The sequence below is a fragment of the Mus caroli genome, chromosome 7 (genome assembly GCF_900094665.2).
Source record: "Mus caroli chromosome 7, CAROLI_EIJ_v1.1, whole genome shotgun sequence".
NCBI classification, from domain to species: domain Eukaryota; kingdom Metazoa; phylum Chordata; class Mammalia; order Rodentia; family Muridae; genus Mus; species Mus caroli.
Genome location: NC_034576.1, coordinates 144,553,609 through 144,573,848, shown reverse-complemented (window position 1 = coordinate 144,573,848; position 20,240 = coordinate 144,553,609). Strand labels below are relative to the sequence as shown.

The window sequence follows — 20,240 nt, the reverse complement described above, 5'->3', positions numbered from 1 at the left end:
ACGGTGGGAGGGGTCCTTGCCAGTGTGGAAATTAATTCCACCCACTCAAGGAGAGTCTCTCTCTTTTTTTTTTCTACACTTAAGATCCACTTCACACTGAAAATTCCTGACACGCAGAAATGAGCTGTGCCGGGGGTCAGAGGTAGGGTTTGGGCTGGAAAGGGAGGAACTTGGCATGGGGCAGGGCTTAATCAGGAGACAGGGCTTTGAAGAAGGACTCAGGGTTCAGAGAGCCAAGGATCCAGGAGACCAGAAAGTCTAGGGGCCAGGCAGCCCTGGAACGCTCTGGAAAGGGTCCCAGAGAAGAGCTAGGGAGAATGGGATCCAGGAAGGCAGAAAACAAGGCTTTTACACACAGTTTGGGGAACTTCAGAGTAGGGTGAAGAGGACCTACTGAGAACTCCACCCCCACATGGTGAGGTAGGGGTTCTGAGGGAGGGAGGGCAGTTGGGGGCTCTCCATGGTGAAGGAAGCCCATTGGGGCTTCTCTGGAGCTGGGGATCAGTTGAGGACAAATGTCCAAGAGAGACGGAGGATGGGAAGGGGGTGAGGTGGAGAGAGAAGAAACTGCTTGGCCCTGAGTCTTAGAGGACAGTATTGCTTAGGGCAAGTCATGTGTAAGGACCGAGCACTGTCAGGGCTCAGGATGAGGGTCAGAAAGGTCATGAGCGGGTACACAGACTGAGCTTTAAGGAAATCAGTGTAGGGGTGTCTGAGAGGAACCAGGCTTCGGAGTAGCACATCTGTCCCTGAGGGCAGAGCAGAACTTGTGAAGCAGGGACAGGCAAGCCTGTTACAGGTCAGATCCTTCAAGTCCCTGTTATGATGAACATATTAGAACATATGTCAGACTTGGGTGACAGGGACTCCAAAAAGGAGGCTCAGGGCAGGGTTCTGAAGATTGTTGGTGAAGGGCCTGGACTTGGACTCGGGAGAAAAAAAAAACAAAAACCCTGAACATTGACCTTGGGGACTTGGGAGACAGGATTGAGCAGAGATTAGTGTCCCTCTGGGGTTTGATGTGTTGCATCCCAGTCAGGTGGGAACTATGATCTGCAGTGTATAGACTTCAAGGGACCAGAGACTTCCAAAATAAGCCTGATTAGAGATGGAGACTAGAGCAGCTCAGACAGGGCTTAGCAAGTAGCAAGGTTGGAGTCCAGCTGGGCAAGATCAAGGAAGAGGTGGGTGAGGGCTTAAAAAGCTGATACCAGGACAGGGCCTCATGAGAAAAGGCTAGGACAGCCACGGGACTGAGGATGGCAGGTGGGACTCAACAGGGCAGGGAGAAGAGATGCTAGGTAAAGGGGTTCTGAAGGCACAGGTCTTGGAACTAACAAGGTTCAGGTGGAAGAAATGTAGGGAGAAGGGGGGTCAGCCGTGGGAATAAAGTGGAATGCTCAGCAGACAGACTTGCGGGGACTTTGAGGACCCGCGAGAGAATTTGAGCACAGGTGGACTGGGGTAGCAGCGGCTTGGTGGTCGGTGGATGTGAGAGCCATGCAGCTCATAGGATAGAGGGGTGCCAGCCTTGCCCTGCTTGCGACTCCCCGGGGTCCTGGCTTCCGGGCTAGCGGGCCCCCTCCCTCCCTAGGGAGGAGGCGGAGGTGTCTGCGACGCCGCCGTGAGTCAGGCTCTGGCTGCAGCCGCGGCCGGCCTGGCGCTGCGGAGCGCGCGCGGGCAGCGGGGGAGGCAGCGGCGCCAGCCCCGCTCGCTCCCCGCCCCCAAGGTTGGGCCGCTGGGACGCGATCAGCGGACAGACAGCGGCCCGGGAGAGCGGAAGGACGCGCGCTCCGAGGCTCAGGGGTCTGACCCACTCGTCGAGTCGCCAGTAGGTGAGCGGTACTGGTGGCTGCTGCAGCCCGGGGTCAGATTGGGGACCACCCAGTTCAGCCACAGCCCCTTGCTATCACCTCACCGGCGCCGGGTGCGCCTTGTGGCGCAGAGCTCCGGCGCCAAGCTGTCTCTTGGAAGTGTCCATTTCGCAGAGTGTCATTGTGGGTCTCTTGGTGACACGGTGGGGGGTGGGGACAAGAGGGGAGGTGAGTGGTTCTGTGTGACAGTGTGCGCTCTTAGGGTCTCCCAGTGCCGCTTTCTGTTGGCTTTGGAAGGCAGGCGATGTGCGCGAGTTTGTAGTCCTGCACCTGCGCGGATCCTCCCGAGATGTGCCTGAGCCTGTGTAGCGCTGCGTGTCTGGGTGGGCAATTGTTTACCTGGCGCGTCTGGGCGCAGGAAGTGTGCTGGGGCTGGAGAGCTGGGCTGGTGATTGTATGTGTGGTGCGTCTTGGTGTGTATGTGCTTCAGTGAGCACTTTTCGTTCTGCCAGTCAATGACTAGGGCAGTGTCACTGTAGCTCTGAGTGCCCTGAGTGCGTGGAGATGCGGGGCGCTCTGCTTATCGCAACAGGGTGTCACTCAGGGTGCTGAGGGGGAGCTGTTGTGTGTGTGGTTGTCAGTAGGCGCAGATGGCAAAGCGATGAAAAGCCCTGATGTGCTTGCCAAGACTACTGCGAATGGCTTTGGTATTGGCTGTGGCCGGCTGGGTGGGGGAGGCAGACTGGCAGCTGGCAACCTCACAGGGATTTCCATCTCCCAAAGACCATTTATGGGACTGTAAGGGAGATGCTGCAAGGCTCCAGGTTGGGTGCTACTGGGCGCACAAGGCCCAGCAACTCCTCACTCTGTCCCTCCCTCCAGGCCCAGGGCCCCAGCCAGTGCCCAGCCCTGCTGGGAGCCCCGGCTAGCACCACGGACGGCACCCAGGAAGCCCGAGTCCCCTTGGACGGGGCCTTCTGGATTCCCAGGCCACCAGCAGGTTCGCCCAAGGGCTGCTTCGCCTGTGTGTCCAAGCCTCCTGCCCTGCAGGCTGCAGCGGCTCCAGCTCCTGAGCCTTCGGCCTCACCCCCAATGGCACCCACTCTGTTTCCTATGGAGTCTAAAAGCAGCAAGACTGACAGCGTTCGGGCATCGGGTGTCCCGCAAGCCTGCAAGCACTTAGCTGAGAAGAAGACCATGACGAACCCCACCACAGTCATCGAGGTCTATCCGGACACTACGGAGGTGAACGACTACTATCTGTGGTCCATCTTCAACTTCGTCTACCTCAACTTCTGTTGCCTGGGCTTCATTGCTCTGGCCTACTCCCTCAAAGTGAGCCTGGGCAGGGGGTGGGCTGGGTTATGGGAGCTAGCAGGATGTAATGTCACTTAGTGGAGCCCAAGGTAGAATATGCAAGCCCAACCAGGAGACCTCTTATGGATTCAAAGAGGCAAGACTCTGGGCTGGGAACAAAGGGCCACCCCTTCCCTTCCTTAAACTGAGAAAGCTTGCCCCCATTTGGGGAGTGGGGTAAGGTTGTCTTCTCTGTACAGCTAGCTTAGTTAAGTCGTTAAGAACAGGCATTCAGAACTCAAGGTCCTGTCCTTCAGTCAGGGGACATGGGAGTCAATGTAACCAGTAGCCACACTTAGGTAAATGTGATGGAGATTGCAAGGAGCAGGGGGGCGGGGTGGTGCTTGAAATCCTGTGCCCGTGGGAAGCAGAGAGGATGCTCTTAGGGCCCTTGCAGAACCTCTTATCTTGGCCCATCTCTAGTAGCTCATTTGCCAGACACTGATACTCGCCATCCAGGTCTGTGGTAGATGGCCGAAGCCTGATGACCAGACTGGCTAGGAGAAAATGTCCTAACCCCACCTACCCTGTACCCACAGTGGCTACAACTTCCAGGCCTGTCTCCCTTTTGTATGAGGAGTCAGAGCAGGGTGGCAAGCCTTTGGGACCCCTTATCTGCTCCTACCCCTACTCCTTCCCACGACAAAGTGCGAGAAACAAAGACAACTTGGGGCCAGGGGCAGGGGGAAGCTGTGATAGATGACCTCCGTGTCTCAGTCCTTGTGTCCCAGGTAAGGACTGAGCATTCTTGGACTGTTGGAGCCCCACCAGCAGGGTGCAGGAACGGTGCCTGGGTGCCCTCCTCCCATCCTGCATCTCCGGAAGGAAGGGTTTGGCTCACAATTACACAGATTATCACTTCCTGAGCCCAGACTTGAATGGCCCAAGACAGATGCAGTCCAGAAATCGCAGCTGCCCAGCAAGGAGGGGTGCCAGGGGCTGGGAAAGCAGAAAGAAGGGTGCTACAGGGATTTACAAGTGAGGGTGAGACTGACCTAGGAGGAAGGGTCCCCAGGCAACTCAGTCCATGATTCATCTGCAGGCATGAGTCCCACCTTGCCCTGCATCACATGCCTGGCCACTAGGCTCTCCTCTTTTTTTCCTGACTCATGCTCAGCATATCACACCATCTTCATGCCTTTTTCTTCAGGCCTGGGCTCCTCACCTTTACATGTACCACATGGAAGTTGTGTACATGAGTGGGCATGTCTGTGAGAGCATGGCATTGCATGCATGTACTCATGTGCCCACATTGTATAATTCATTGTGCGTGTGGAGAGCATGAGTGTGCATTTGAGTGTGTTGCATGGATGGGAATGCTTATATGGAGTGCGGATGCTTGAGTGTATGTCTAAGTGTTATTTTATGCATGTAATCATGTGCATGCACATGTGCATGTGTGTGAGCAAATGCATATGTTAGTGCAACTGTGTGTGAGTGTGCATGAACGTATATAGAGTTGTATATCTAGTTGCATGTGAGGGGTGCCAGCCTAATCACATGCCTACATCCACATAGGTGTGTATTGTGAATGGATACATGTTTGAGTATAATGTGTGTGCATGCAATGTGTGAGTCAACATGTGTTTGCATATAAGTGTACCACAGATGTGTGGGGTGTGTGTGTGTGTGTGTGTGCATGACTGCTTCTGCTAAGAGGCAGCACAAGAAAACCTAGGGACTTGGGATGTCCTAAGGCCAGCTCAGCTCTGTTCTCTGGGGCCGTGCCAGGCAGTGGGCACCATTGCCAGGTTGCTAGTGGAACATAGCCTCCCCCTGGTGCCCTCTTTCCCTGTGCTGTCTACAGCCTGAGGGTTTGGGCATGGCTGCCTGGGCTCTGGTCCGGGAGCTGTCCCTTCCTCCCCTGGCTCAGGCTGTCTCTGGCTGGCTGGGCAGGGTAGCCCATCTGGTGTGGGTTGTAGGTAGGTCAGGCATTTCTGGATGGTTATGAGTTTGTACTGGGATGTGAGGTTGACACTTTGGAGGGGACAGAGGGCTCGCTTTCTCTCTCATGTTTTGCTCCAGGAGGTCTTCCCCGAGAACAGTGGACAGGCCTTGGGGCTTCTTGGAAGGATGTGCAGGGTCGGAGACTCTGACCCTGATGCCTGGAAGCAGTCCACCTGTTTATCTAGCTGCAGCCTTCTAACTAGCTGCACCTGCCACTCATGTAGCTCATCACAAGCATGGTCAAGGATAGTAGATGGAACAGGAGTCAGGAGGACTTGGGGCTGGCTTTCCGGCCACCTCTCCTTACTGAACCCTTCCCTTATCTGGTCACAAATAGAGACGAGGCTGTTCAAGCCATCCTGTGATCAGATGGCACAGGTGGGCTGGCGTGAGATGCGGCTGTCTGCTGTGTGCATACACTGGCTCACAGTTATCCCCTCTTTTGTATGAAACCTGTGTCTCTCCTGCAGAGCCTCTAGGGCCTTCTTTTCTTCACATTTTCCTGCCCCATCCTGAGACCAGTATTTCAGTGTCCAAAGCATGGTAACCATCATGGGGGAGGTCTAAGGATATTATTTGGCTGGACAGAGGATGTCACCAGAGAAGGTATATAGTCCATTGTCTCAGAAGATGAAAACATCACACTGAACTTGGGGCCAAGTAAGGTTCCAGGCAAGGGCTTCTGGGAGGAGGTAGTATTTCCTTTGGGTCTTGAAGGATGGATGAAGGCAAAGTTCTACCTGGAGAAAGGAGCAGACACCAAGCATGGACATCCTCTGTGGGGAGCATAGTGCTGTGCAGTCAGCATGTGGCAGCCGCTTGATCTGAGCTTAGGAGGCATAGACGCTTCCCGAGACAGGAACACCTGAAAGAATGGGTTAGGAGGGTAGACTCGGATTGGGCTTTGTATGTGTATACCTGTTCATCTCATCCTTCCTGAGTATCAGTGTTACCATTCAGCTGCCCATTGTAGGCATCAATTTTTTGCAACCTACTTTTAATAAGGGTGCAACCTTTCCCCCAGCCCACCAGCAGAGGTAGTGGAAGAGAAAAGTTATTAGAATATGAAGGAAGCGGACCTGTTCAGCAATAGTTCTTCGGGGGTGAGCTTAATCTTCTTGGGCAGCAGATCAGTTTCGTAGCAAACGCCAAATACTATCCAGCAGCTGCAGACCAGTCCTCTAGGCAAGCAGACAACAGACATGAACTAGCAGCTATCGTCAAGTCCTTTCAGCAAGCAGACACCAGGCAGCTGTAGTTCAATCCTGAAGAAACTGCCAGGCTCACCAGCCAGCCTAAGGTGAGGTCTCAGAGGCGGCAATGAGCAGTTCTTGAAGGAGTTTCTCTCAATGGCAGAGTTATCACAAGTTGAGTTCAACAATGCTATGTAAGGCCAACCAATACATGTGTGTCATTAGTGAAGAATACCGAGGTGCAGCAAACCAAACCAAGGTCTGTCTCCCAGATGGGGCCATATTTATACTCCTTCCTCATGAGTCCTTTCACATGTTTGCTATATCAAAACATACTTTCACCATGTCTGCTTCAGGAAAAGTCTTTCAGGAGTTTTCTTTAGCAAGAGATCCTTTCACTTGTGTGCCCCAGCAAAACATCATTTGACACAATTATCTTTCCAAAGAAAATAGAAATTACACTTCAGCCCATCTTTCTACCCATCTATCCATCAACCCATCCATCCCACACCCATCCACCTATTCATGTACCCATCTACTCATTCATCCATCCAACTAAGTCAGCCATTCATCCTCCCACTTATCCATCCTCCACCCATCTATCTACCCACTCATCTATTCACACCACACCTACCTCTTTATGCTTTTGTCTACCCTTGTACCCATCTATCCATCCACATCACACTCATGCACACCTAGCTATTTATCTCTTTACACAATCATCTGCCCATGAAGTCACCCATCCATCTACTCACCCACCACCCATCCATGTATGCAGTTGTCACAGCCATTTACTCAGTAATATATGTCATATAATATCATATATATCATAGAATGACATTTCAGGCAACAGCAGGTCTCATACACAAGACTTCATCACCGAGTAGTGTCATAGTTGATTTTGTGTATATACTCTGTGATGTTAACAGATGATGAGGTCACTGGAGTTTCTCAGATACTTCTCATTAAGTGATGCATGGCTATGTCAACCCATCCTCCACGCTGCTCACTGCATTCAGACAGCACCAGCCTTCCCTCACCTGTTGACACAGTCATCGTCCTGCTGACTCTCTCCTACTGTCCCATCCCATCCTTACCAACCTCAACACTGATGTCCTAGACTGCTTCTCTAATGTCATTTTCTCATAACACCCCCACTTCATGCACCAGCCAGATCAGAATGCTCACTGCCTGTCTTAGTCAGGGTTTCTATTCCTGCACAAACATCATGACCAAGAAGCAAATTGGGGAGGAAAGGGTTTATTCGGCTTATACTTCCATCGTGCTGTTCATCACCAAAGGAAGTCAGGACTGGAACTCAAGGAGGTAAGACGGCAGGAGCTGATGCAGAGGCCATAGAGGGATGTTCTCTATTAGCTTGTCTCCTCTGGCTTGCTCAGCCTGCTCTCTTATAAAACCCAAAACTACCAGCCCAGAGATGGTCCCACCCACAAGGGGCCTTTCCCCCTTGATCACTAATTGAGAAAATGCCTTACAGTTGGATCTCATGGAGGGATTTCCTCAACTGAAGCTCCTTTCTCTGTGATAACTCCAGCTGTGTCAAGTTGACACAAAATTAGCCAGTACACTGCCCTTCCTCGATGCATGCTTTGCCACATCCCCCTTCTTTCCATCATTCATCCATACCAAGTAGCTGTGCATGCCTCTTGTCACTTGGCTTCCCTCGTTTGCGGTCTTCCCCTCTCAGTTCATCCATTCTTCTATCTCCTCTTTCTATTTTCCACCTTTGTATCCGTTTGTCCACATTAATTTCCTCTCCTCCCTTCAACCTCACAGACTGAACTTCTCATCCATCTATCTATCTATCCATCCTCACTGGATCTATGAGTTAAATTTATTTATCCATGTACTTACATACTCCCTCCTCATGTTTTCATGAATTTATCCATACTCTCATGCATTTACACACACACACACACACATCTGTGTTCCTTCCTAACTAGACTCCCCCCTCCTCTCCCTTGCTTCTCCCAATCATCCCTGAATGCTATCCATCCACATATCAAGCATTCATCTCTTCTCATCATGTCTGTCCACAAACGTGTTCATCCTATGACACTCTGCTCATCCTTTTTTTCTTCTTTTCCTCCTGCTCACACCGTCTTCCCACTCCTACTGGTCTCCAGGCAGCCACTACAATCAGCTCATACATTTTCCTATCTCTCATCCCTCCCTCTTTCCATCTCTTTCATCCTCTTTGTACAGCCATACACCCACATGTTCATGGTTCAGAGCATGCCAACACTTTCTATGAGACTTTTTTTTTTTTTTTTTTTTTTGGACAGGGTTTCTCTGTGTAGCCCTGGCTTTCCCGGAACTCACTCACTCTGTAGACCAGGCTTGCCTTGAACTCAGAAATCCGCCTGCCTCTGCCTCCCAAATGCTGGGATTAAAGGCGTGGGCCATCACACCCGGCCTTCTATGAGACTCTCCTTATGTAAGTAACTACACTCACGCTTATTTCTCTTCCTGAAGCTACTCTGCCTACCCTCTCCAGTCCACCAGCTTCACCCCTTTCTGTCGGTCTCACACAGTAATTTCTGTGTCTGTGTGTGGATTTGCACATGTTCACTTCCCGCTTGCCTTGTTGGACACCTCCTATCTCAGCCTTGTGCTCGTCCGCCATCTCTGGTACACCTCCATTGTCTCTTCTTTTTAGAGACTGACACACCCTAGATGAGCCAGATGTGGTGGTGCATCCCTGAAACGCTAACATTTGGGCAGTCAGAGGCAGGAGGATTTAGAGTTCCAGGACAGCCTCAGTTACATAGTAAGACCCTGTCAAAGAAAGAAAGAGAGAGAAAGAGAGAGAGAGAGAGAGAGAGAAAGGCAGAAAGGGAGAAAGGGAGGAAATGAAGGAAGAAAGAGAAGGGGAAAGAAAAAGCCCACAAGCGCCGACAGATTCTTCTGGGGTTCATCCACCAATCTGTCTGCTTGCCTTCCCACTTTTCCTTATTTTGTCTTTCATCCATGAACCGCCACATGCATTCTTCCAACCTCCCTCCTCACACTATTATCCTGCTACTCCACAGACTCTCTTAGGGTTTTACTGCTGTGAACAGACATCATGACCACGGCAACTCTTATAAGGACAACATTTAATTGGGGCTGGCGTACAGGCTCAGAGGTTCAGTCCATTGTTGTCAAGGTGGGAACATGGCATCATCCAGGCAGGCATGGTGCAGGAGGAGCTGAGAGTTCTACATCTTCATCTAAAGTGTGCTATGAGAAGACTGGCTTCCAGGCAGCTAGGAGGAGGGTCTTAAAGCCCACGCCCACAGTGACACATCCACTCCAACTAGGCCACACCTCCTAGTAGTGCCACTCTCTAGGCCAAGCATATACCAACCATCACACGGACCATCTACCTCTTCCATCCTTTGGTCACCCACACTCCTACTATGTACTTTCTTCCCTATCTTGTCCCTTCCTCACCCTTTTCTTTCTGTGGACTTGCCCTATGTTCACATGCTTCTCCATCTTGCTTCATTTCTGTGTTTGTGTTGGATGTGTATGTTCATGTACAGTGTGTGTGTGTGTGTGTGTGTGTATGTGTGTGGTGTGTGTGTGCATATTTGTATGCATGCTAATCCATATGCGTGTTAGCAAGCACAAATATGAAGGTCAGAAGTCAACCTCAAGGGTCATGCCTTAGAATTCATCCAATTTATAGAAAATATATACACATTGGGGGGTGCAGTTTCGAGACAGGGTTTCTCTGTATATCTCTGGCTGTCCTGGAACTCACTTTGTAGACCAGGCTGGCCTCAAACTCAGAAATCTGCCTGCCTCTGCCTCTTGAGTTCTGGGATTAAAGGCGTGCACCACTACGCCTGGCAAATATATACACGTTTGTGAGTGCTTGAAGACACACTCATTGCCATGTATCGTGTGGAGTTCAGAGGACAACTTTCAGGAGTTTATTCTCTTTGTTCACCGCGTGGGTCACAGGGACTGAACTCAGGTTGTTCAGCTTGACAACAGATGCCATCATCCATTGAGCCATCTCCTCAGAACTCCTCTTTGTCTTGTGAGATAAGTTCTCACTCTGGTACCAGGGGTTCAACAGTTAAGTTTGACTGGGTAGCCATCAAACTCCACAGATCTGCCTATCTCTGTCTCCCTAGAGCTGAGATTATAGGTGTGCACTGATAGGCCTGAATTTTGAAAAGCATATTTTAAATTTTATTGATTTTGTTTTTTATATGCGTGCATATTTTGCTCACGTGTATGGTTGTGCACCATGCATATGCCTGGAGCCCAAGGAGGTCCAAAAGAGGCTGTCTGTCAGGTACCCTGGAACTGAAGTTACAGATGGTTGTGAACCTTTAGATGCTGGGAACTGAGCCAGAGTCCTCTGAGACTTTTCTCCAGACCCTGCTGACTTTTTGTTGTTGACATTAAATACGGGTTCCTCAGATCAAATGCAGGTCTTCATGATTGCTTGGCATGGACAGTTTACATGAAACGAGCAATCTCCCAAGTCCCCATCTTTCTTTACCTGGAAGCTTATGACTGCCTTCCTCCTTCTTGTCTTCTCTTTTGCCCCCTCCTGTGATGTCACCATTATGACCACTCATTAAACTGTCTAGCTCACCACATAGTCATCGATTCATCAGAATGCCCCAGCACTTTCCCACTGGACTTCCCACTTCACATGCAGCAAATAACTGCCCAGTGGATGATGAGGCACAGGCCACGCAGTCCCTGCCCATAGGATCCTTCCCTCTGGCAGGGAACTCAGGCCATCAAAACACTCATTGAAATGTCGTTGGTAACGTCAGCTGTGAAAACCGAGGAGAGTGGCAGGGATTGCTGTTTCATACAAAGTGGGCTCAGACAGAAGTTCATGTCAGTGTATTGACTGTAAGCCCAAGATGGTCCAGGCCATAGATATGTGTGTCTGAAGAAGTGTGTGTCACAGGATGGGGAAAGTCCTTGCAGAAGCCCAGGGACAAAGTTCCATAGCCTGTGTGGTTGAAACAGGAGAGGGGACCAGACGTGCCTGCCTGAGACATAGCTTTGTTTTCCACAGTGAGGGTTTTGTCATCTACCGTGTGTGGGTTCATATGATGAAGTTTCCATGTGGGGACAGACTAAGGATGCAGAGAGATGGGGCTGGGAACCCAGGTGGGAAAAGATTCCAAGTGATCCTGAAAGGTGGGTGAGGACGGCTTCTAGTTATACCTTCCTTTGGAATGCGCAGGGCATTGGTTCTACAGACATCCAAGCTCACAGATGCCCAGGTCCTTATTTAAAACAGCCTAGTGTTTGTTTAGATCCCACACACTTGCTCACATGATCTCCAGATGACATAAAACCTCATTAAAAGGAAGGGCAGTTACTGTTCTACTGTACTGTATCACTTAAGGAAGGGGGGGAGGGACCCACCCACACTTGTTCAGTACAGATTCCACTTTGTCAGATATAATTTTCTCTGAAGCTCAATTGAATCTACAGACAAGGAGCTCCCAGGCCTGAGACCCAGACAACACTCTGTCCTGATGGAGCTTCAGGGCGAGAGGAACTAGAGGAGGCTGGCAATGCTTGCACGGACTGTTCTTACCCAATCAGTCTAAAATGCACAGGTGCCGTTCACACAGGAGTGAGGCATCATGGGAGGAGGGGTCTTCATCTCTGCTATGAATCTGCCAGTTCGTGCCCTGAGCTTCCACCATTCATGTCCTATCCAGCTGCCTGCTTCCTCAAAAATGTCAGCCACACCTAGATCTACTCACATATTCCCATTTCCGGTCATGGAATATACATTGTCTTTTCGTTCTCTTTCCTCTGCTTCGTGTTCACCTGTTAGTCTGCCCCGCTGCTCTCTTCTGCCTACCTACTAGCTACCTCATCTCCTCCACCCTGACTCTTTATCCCCCCTGAGTCTCCCATTTACCTTTAGCAAGACAACCATAAGCTATCATGTGATGGTTGAGCTCTTAGCATATTCCAGGCATGGCCCCAACCTTCCATGATCAAATTGAATATTTTAATTAATGATAACAAGACCTTGTGATGTAAGTGCCATGGAAAAAACTGGGAAACTACACAGTGCTACAAGGCGCCCCCTGGAGATCACCAGCAGGGTGTCACAAATTCTTGTTTTTTATTTGACTCTGGGCTTCCCCTGTCCCTGTCTGCCCATCCTTTCCTTCCTTTCTTGGGTCCTCTTTCCTCTCCTCTCCTCTCCTCTCCTCTCCTCTCCTCTCCTCTCCTCTTCCTTCTCCCCTCCCCTCATAACCTCCCCTCCCCACCCCTCTCCTCTCTTCTTTCTCCTTTTTCCCTCCCTCTCTCTCTTCCTCTTAGCCTAGGCTGGCCTCAAATTCAAGCTCAAGGATGACCTTGAACTCCCGGTCGGTCAGTCGGTCAGTTGTCTGGCCTCTGCCTTCTAAGTGCTGGCTTTTCTGGTGTGTACCCCTGTGCTCACCCGTTCATTTGTGGTGCTGGGGATCAAACCCAGGGCAACGTGTATGCTAAAGCACTCTGCCAACTGAACTCCATCCCCAGCCTTTCTCGGCTGCTATCTAGCACTTCTGTAAGTGAGCCAGCTCCTTTCTGCCCTGCCTAGCCTAACTCCCCAGCCCACCATTCTACCTGTATGTTTCACCATACACTCTAAAACCCCTGCCCATGTGCCCTCCAGCCTCCCTCCTCCTCCCCTCACTCCTGTATATACTGCTTCTACCATCCCTCTGGTTACCACACCCTGTCTTCTCTGGCTTTCCATTCCTCTGGCTACCTACCTTGTCATGTCTCCTTCCCATCCTTCATGTGTTCATGCCTGCTGGGTCACCCCCACAGCCCCTCATTCCCCAATCTGAGTCTCCTGCTTTGGTCTGCATGAGTGAAAAGTTTCCACACTGTGTGACTTCTCACAGTGTCAGTTTGGTTGACTGGAATTTTACAAGACCTCAGCACAGTCAGGCTCTGGTCAGGTCTGCCCTCTTCTGGACTGTAGGCTATTCACATTTCTGTGAGTCCCCACATGGTGGAAGGATTAAAGGTCTTTTGGAGCCTTTTTTTTTTTTTTTTTCCTTTCTTTTAAAGGACAACATTTAATTGGGGCTGGATTACAAGTTCATAGATTCAGTCCATTATCATCAACTGGGCCACATCATGGCAGCATCCAGGCAGACGTGGTGCAGACGCTGAGAGTTCTACATCTTCATCTGAAGGCTATTAGTAGAAGACTCACTTCCAGGCAGCTAGGACAAGGGTCTTAAAGCCCACACTCATGGTGACACACCTCCTAATACTGCCACTCCCTGGCCTGAGTGTATACAAACCATCACAGACAGCTAGAGCCCCAAGCTGCTTTTTCAACCTATAGTCCCCCAATTATGACTTCTTATGTCCATTCTCGTTTGAGAATTTTAGTAAGGAATTTCTAAGTTCTAAGTCTACACCAAAGCCAAGATTGATCTGCTAGGATCAAGCCCACCTACAGATTTGTGAAATATCCCATGACTCTCGTGCACATAGTGACCCTCCTCTCCAAGGGTGTGTGGGGAACAGATTAATAGCTAGCTGTCAATGACCATCTTCCTCTTTCTCTTGCACTAATGATCTCTCCGCCCCCCCCCCTTTTTTTCTTTTTTCTTGGATATTTTCTTTATTTACATTTCAAGTGTTTTCCCCTTTCCAGGTCTCCCCTTCGGAAACCACCTATCCCATCCTCCCACTCCCTGCCTCTATGAGGGTGCTCCCCCACCCACCCACTCCCAGCCTGGCCTTCCTCTACACTGGGGCACTGAGCATCCTCAGGCCCTTTGAGGCCTCACCCTCAAAGGCCCCACATCCGACCAGTCTCCGGGGGTCAGAACCTTCATTGTGTACGGTGATGGGGTATCTACCCATAGCACTTCCTGACCACTTGGTCACCATCAACCTTCCTCTCCTCTCCTCTTTCCTGTCCTTTCAGCACCCACTGGTCTGCCCACCGAGGACCTGCACTGCCTTCCTTCCCTTTATGGAGTTATCTGTCAGACTACCATGTCCTCGCCTTCCTGACTGACTCACCTAGCTTCCCACTGGTCTCCCCACTACAATCCTTTTTCCTACAGCAGACATCATCTGTCACTTCTTGGGCCCCACTGGACCTTGTGTGTCTTCCCAGCTCTGGTGGATTCTCTAGTGTTCTGCTCTGGCCCTACCCACCCACTTTGTTCCTCTTTGCTTTCAGGTTGTTCCTCTGTCTACTCTCCCAAGTCCTCTTACTGGTCTTTGAATGTGGACTGTGCATCATGGTGGACCCAGCTCCTCCAGTGGCCCATGTGATCTCATCACCATCACACGAGTGGTGGTACCTTTCACGTGTTCATCTCTCCACCTCACCTCTGAACTTCTGACTCTGCAGCATTGCATCTCCAGGTGTCTAGCCGTTGTCCAGAAAGCAGCTCTCACCAGTGCCGGGGCCTGCACCGCCAAGCGCCTTAGCCTGTGCCTCCCAGGTTTCCTTCTGCAGCTTACTCTTCCTTTACCCTCAAGGCCACCTCACCTCATCATCTCCCACACTGACCTCAGCCTTGTCAGTTCTGCCTTGAACACAGCTCCAGAGATCCACCCTCCAGTCCACTTTCATTGCCACAGCTCTTGGCCATGTGATAAATTAGCCTTCTCTAGCCAGGCCAGACTCTGCCTCCTCCCTGTCTGTTCTTAAGCCCCAGCCAACTGCTCTGCTAGAATCTGTCCAGCCTTTCCCTTTCTTCTGGCTCTATGTCATTCTGAAATGTCTTTACAAAGCCCCTGCTTCTTCTTGACAGCTTCCTTTGTACCTATCTGTGCTCTGCCCTCCCATAGCAGGCCCCGGCTGATTCCAGCCACCCTCTCATGGATCTCTGTTCCCTACACACACCTGGTGCCCCCTCCCTTGGAGCACACCCCATCAGAACCAAACTTGTCACTGATCTCCTGACAAACATCCACTCAATGAAGTCTGTCTGGGAGATGCTTGCCTTGTGTCTTGTGAATCCTTGTCTGGCCTGTGAGCCCTGAGGACAGAGGCTTTTCTTTGTTTCTTGTTGTGTACCAGGGCCAGCTGCAGTTACACACCCAGGATGCCAGGGTAGGCACTAAGTTTAGATTGACTGGCTGATTGATGAGTTTAAGAATCCGTACTTACCTCCCATTCATTAGTCAGTGGTATATTCTTTCAACATCTTTCCCCTCTCTCTTCACCCATCCCACATGCAATCCTAAATCTGTTTACCCATTCCACGCATCCAACATACATGCCAGGAATCCATCCCAAAGATATAGAACACCAGTTCCATGCAAACACCAATTCAACCACCTGACACACCTTCATAAACCCATCTGCCCACATGGCACACTTCTAACTGTGTGTCCATCCTTAGTACATGAAACACAGTACAATAACCCAGTGTGCCAGTCCAAACATCCACTGTATCCCACACATGCAATATATGTACTGTCTCCTCACACCTCCCGCTCCTCTCATCTGGAACACACTTACATATTCATATACTCATCCATCTGCCAACCCCCACAGCAAACATCTACTCATACCTGTCTACCCTGTTATTCCCATTTGACATATGTCCTTCTGTGTACCTAACCCACTCAGCCAGCATAGGAAAAAATTCACCTACCTGTCTCTCCCATCCATCTAATGCACATCAACACATCAGTGGTCTCATTTGCCTTAGCTACTCGGCACACACACACACACACACACCCATCCACTGTTCACTTGATATTCATTTCTGTATGTATAGCTATCATCTACCCTTGAGAATTGTAACATATATATTTTCTTTAAAAAATAAAATAAAAAGACCAAGGGTGAGCCAAGGCTCTTCTGCATACTCCTTGCTAGTCAGTATTGTTCTAGAATCATCTTTGTCTTCCTCATAGGAGCCTACAGGCAAGATGAGGTGCCGGAAACATGAGGCCTTTTCCAGCACTGTGAAGTGGACGCTTTCTTGTGTCCACACCACAAGTGAGCACCTGGAGCAGCAAGAGGGTCCACTGACTGTGTGAAGTTACCCGTGGGTACCCCAGAGGCAAAACTCCGGCTCAGAGTGTCTACAGCACATCTGCAGCCTTGAAGGAGGGGCTTGCAAGAGGAAGTAGAACAGCTGGCTTGTTAAAGAGACCACCTGGCTAATGATTGCAGTGGAATAGGTGAACTAGATACAGAATCTCACTTGCTAGAGATCCACCTGTCCACACAGCTGCAAGCGTCAGTCAGAGGCAGGATGTTACACTACAGTTAACAAACAAGTGGGGCTGCCACTAAATCCAAGGGGAAGAGAGAATTTAATTTCCTGGGGAAAATTATAAAACCTTATCAATGACTTCACTCAAATTGTGGGAGCTCAGTAAATGGGGATATGCCTCCTTCTTGGTGACAGAGATGTTGGGTCCCTCCCATATCAGAGTCTCTCTCCCACCTTTACTCTCCTAACCCTCAGCCCTTCACTCCAAACATGCTCTCCGTCCAACCCATCTTCCGGGTCACCCCTCTACCCTTTACTGGGTCTCTTCCCTTCCTCTCACTCTACCCCACCCCCATCCGTCCTTCTCCCTTCTCCCTCTGCCCACTGTACCCATCCCACACCTCCCTCCCCCTTCTCCTTGTTCCTGCCTTACAACTCCTTCCTCCTCAGGACTATCCCTCCTCTGGCAGCCTTCAGTTGTCCTCTGTCTAGTCGTACCCCCATTCCCACCGATCCATCCTCCCTCCTACCACACTTCCTCCTCAGGTATCCACTTCCTGCATTCTGGCATCAGCCAGTCCAAATGTCTTCTGTTCACCTTCCTTCTTTTAAGAAAACCCAGTCTGTGAATAGAGCAACCCCATCTCCTGTGCTCACCCGACACCCCCATCTGTTTCTAGGCTCCGATTTCAGCTTGCATCAGGCTCAGCTGGCACTCACAGGATGATGTAGCTCAAGGGGGTTGTCCTGAGGCATGCCTGCTCTGACCAGGTAGCCTCTTAGAAATGGACAGTTCTGTCTCCATCTTCCAAGGATGTCCTGTCCACTCAGCTTCCTGGTTAAGGTCTAGCTAGGTAGAACTGGTCACACTGGTCACAACACACTGGGTACACTTGCCAATACACCCCACATCGACTGTCTCTTGTGTCGTCATCCAATTAACTATGCATCCAGTGTCTCAGGGTCACCTCTCCCTTTTACAGTAGATCACTTCAGACTTACTGAGCCATTGTACAAAACAAAACAAACAAAAAAACAGACCGAAAACCAAAAACACCAAAACAAAACAAAATAAAACTTCTGTTTTGAGCATTCTTCACAGGGTCCCTGTATTCCTCGTTCCCCGTTCTTTTTTCTCTGACTAGACACCATTTGCTTTACAAACTGTGAAAGATGAGTCTTTCATTGACTATGTTCACCAGACTGGAGGCAGGTGCTTACAGAACAGAGGTCTGTGACCACTCGACTCTCACCCCCCTGCTCCGCACCATCCCAACCTCCCTCTTCTATTGCCCTCCTTCCACCCCCACTGGTGGCCTCTGTCCTGCTCCCTCTCCTGACTTCTGCCTCTCTTCCTCCTTCTCTGATAGCCACTGTCTCCTTCCCTGTTGGCCTCCCTCCTCTGCTGGCTTCTGACGTCTCCCTCTTTTCTTCCTCCTTCCTCAGGCCAACCTCTCTCTGCTGGCATCCACTCCAGTGCCTCCTCTGACCTCTCCCTCTCTTCCTCCTCCTTTTGTCTCCAGGTTCGGGACAAGAAGCTCTTGAATGACCTGAATGGAGCTGTGGAGGATGCCAAGACAGCGCGGCTGTTTAATATCACCAGTTCTGCTCTGGCAGCCTCCTGCATCATCCTTATCTTCATTTTCCTGCGGTACCCACTCACTGACTACTGAGCTAGCAGGCAGTGGGTCTTGGAGACACAACACTGAGACTGATGGTCAATGAGATTCAGGTTGCTGAGAATGTGGGGCAGAATGGGCTTCCACCAAGGCCCAGAGCCATGCATGGCAGCAAGGCCACCAGAAGCTGAGTGCCTGACCGAGTGGCGCACTCTTCCCAGCCACCCTATCTGCCGCCTGCCCCCGTCCTGCTGGCACCGGGTCTATGGGCTTCCTTCCATGATGCTGCCCAGTGACCAGTGGCTGCCCTCCCTGGCCCATGCACCCTGCCCAGGATCCTGGACCCCTCAGACCTGACACCCAGAAAGAAGGGCTTACACGGGAGCTCCCGAAATAGGGGCTGCCAGCACCTGGGGTTCCCTCACTCCTGACCCCCCACTTCCTCCAAGCTGTGACCCCTGCTCCAAGCTCTTGTATCTGTGAACTTTCATTAAAACATGTGCTCAGCTCAGCTTCAGCCTCTGTCCATGTGCCAGGCAGGGCCTAGGTGTCCCTTGGAGGTTTGGAGTGCTGCTTTGCAGCCTATGCCCCCAGGGCCTGCACACAACTAATTCCGTAGGAGGTGTGTTCAGAAACCAAGTGGTCTTATGAGGGCCAGCTGTGTAGGATGGCAAAGTGAGGGGTGTTAGGTGGAGGGGCTCCCCACAGGGTTCACAGAGCCTGTGGGGAATCCAGGAGACGCTTCCTTCAGTAGTGTTGGGGACGGGCTGCCAGTCCCTGGGAACCCCACAGGGTGCTGATGGGTTCTCATCCACTTAGCCCCTGAAATGGGGAAAGAGGCTCCCCTGTCTGTCAACTGAAGGTGGCTGCTCAAGGTCAAGATTAGCTGTGCTGCACTAGGAAGTGGTGCTGCCCACAGAAGGATGCTGCCCCATATGCTGAGGGTGGAGCAAGCAGGAAGGCAGGAACAGGACTGTGCACAGAGTGGCCCGAGTCCTGACCCTGTGAGGTCCTGGTTGGCCTTGGAAAAAAGAGATACTGTGGGGCTCAGGTAGGGGCCAATGGTGTGCTCAGTGGTGTGGACGCTTGGCACCCTTTGTGATTTCTGATCATACCCTTGGAGGTACCGGGAGTGTCAGGAGAAGACAGGCACCGTTGCCAGCTGTGGGCAGAGAGTGTAGATGGGGGTTAGTGGAGGGCTAGCCAGATGTAGAAGCTTTAGCTGGTTCTGACCAGATAGGGTTAACCAAGAATGAGAGATGGGGGCAGCTCAGGGTCAAGGGAATTCAGTGCAACTTGATCTAAGTGGTAAGAAACACACACACACACACACACACACACACACACACACACACCCCAAAACCCACAGCAAAACAAAACAAAATAAAAAGGCTGGGGATTGAGGTGGAATAAGTGGCAAAGGAGACAGAGCTGAGTAGCCCCATCCAGTGCTCTCTGCTCCCTGGTACACTGAGATGTAAGCAAGCAGCTCCTGCTCCTCTGTCATGCCCTCTCCGCCACTCACGAGTCACGAGTCAAAATACACTCCTGCATCGCGATGCTTCTCGTCAGGTATTTGAGCACAGAGATAAGAAAACTATTGCACGCCTGTACAGCAGCACAGGAACGTTAACCACTGAGAAAAACTTTCAAGCAGCCAGAGCGAGGGTGGGTGGGGGACCAAAACATTATTTCAAAGCTGCAGGGAGAGGTGGCTTTTCAAAAAAAAAGATGGCATAGCTAGCATCTGTGGGAAATGATGTATTTCTTGGGACTGGTTCTTGGGAGGCAGACCATAGGGTTCCCAGAACACCTTTTTTTTGGTAGGAGATGCCAGTTTTGAAGCGTCTACACCCTTGTTTTTATCAGAGGCTCTGCCCCTGTGGCTGCATGCCTCCCTCCCCTGCTGCCTGGTGTTTGTCGCTGCCAAGCTCATGGCGAGATTCAATGGCAGCTTCAGCTTGTACCACCCTGGATATTTGTCAACTCTAGCAGAGTCCTCACCCTTTCCTATGGGGCTGTTGTTCTGTTAGCCACTTCCTTGTCAGCCAGTGCTTGGCGGGTGTGGCAGGTAGCGCTCTCCACATCTTCCTGACACCCCTCATG

At 50.9% G+C, this 20,240-nt stretch overlaps 1 protein-coding gene across 2 annotated transcripts; it reads left to right on the top strand.

The window, feature by feature from the left end:
• Nucleotides 1-238: 238 nt before the first annotated feature.
• Nucleotides 239-18,645, top strand: Ifitm10 (interferon induced transmembrane protein 10). 2 transcript variants are annotated; one of them, XM_021168658.1, is made up of 3 exons: nucleotides 239-415; nucleotides 2,697-3,149; nucleotides 18,039-18,645. In XM_021168658.1, the coding sequence occupies exons 1-3, from the start codon at nucleotides 413-415 to the stop codon at nucleotides 18,186-18,188; spliced, it is 606 nt and encodes a 201-aa protein (XP_021024317.1). In that variant the 5' UTR covers nucleotides 239-412; the 3' UTR covers nucleotides 18,189-18,645. The 2 variants fall into 2 exon arrangements, with proteins under 2 accessions (XP_021024317.1, XP_021024319.1); XM_021168660.1 differs by lacking the exon at nucleotides 239-415 and adding an exon at nucleotides 1,665-1,835.
• The last annotated feature ends 1,595 nt before the right edge of the window (nucleotides 18,646-20,240 follow it).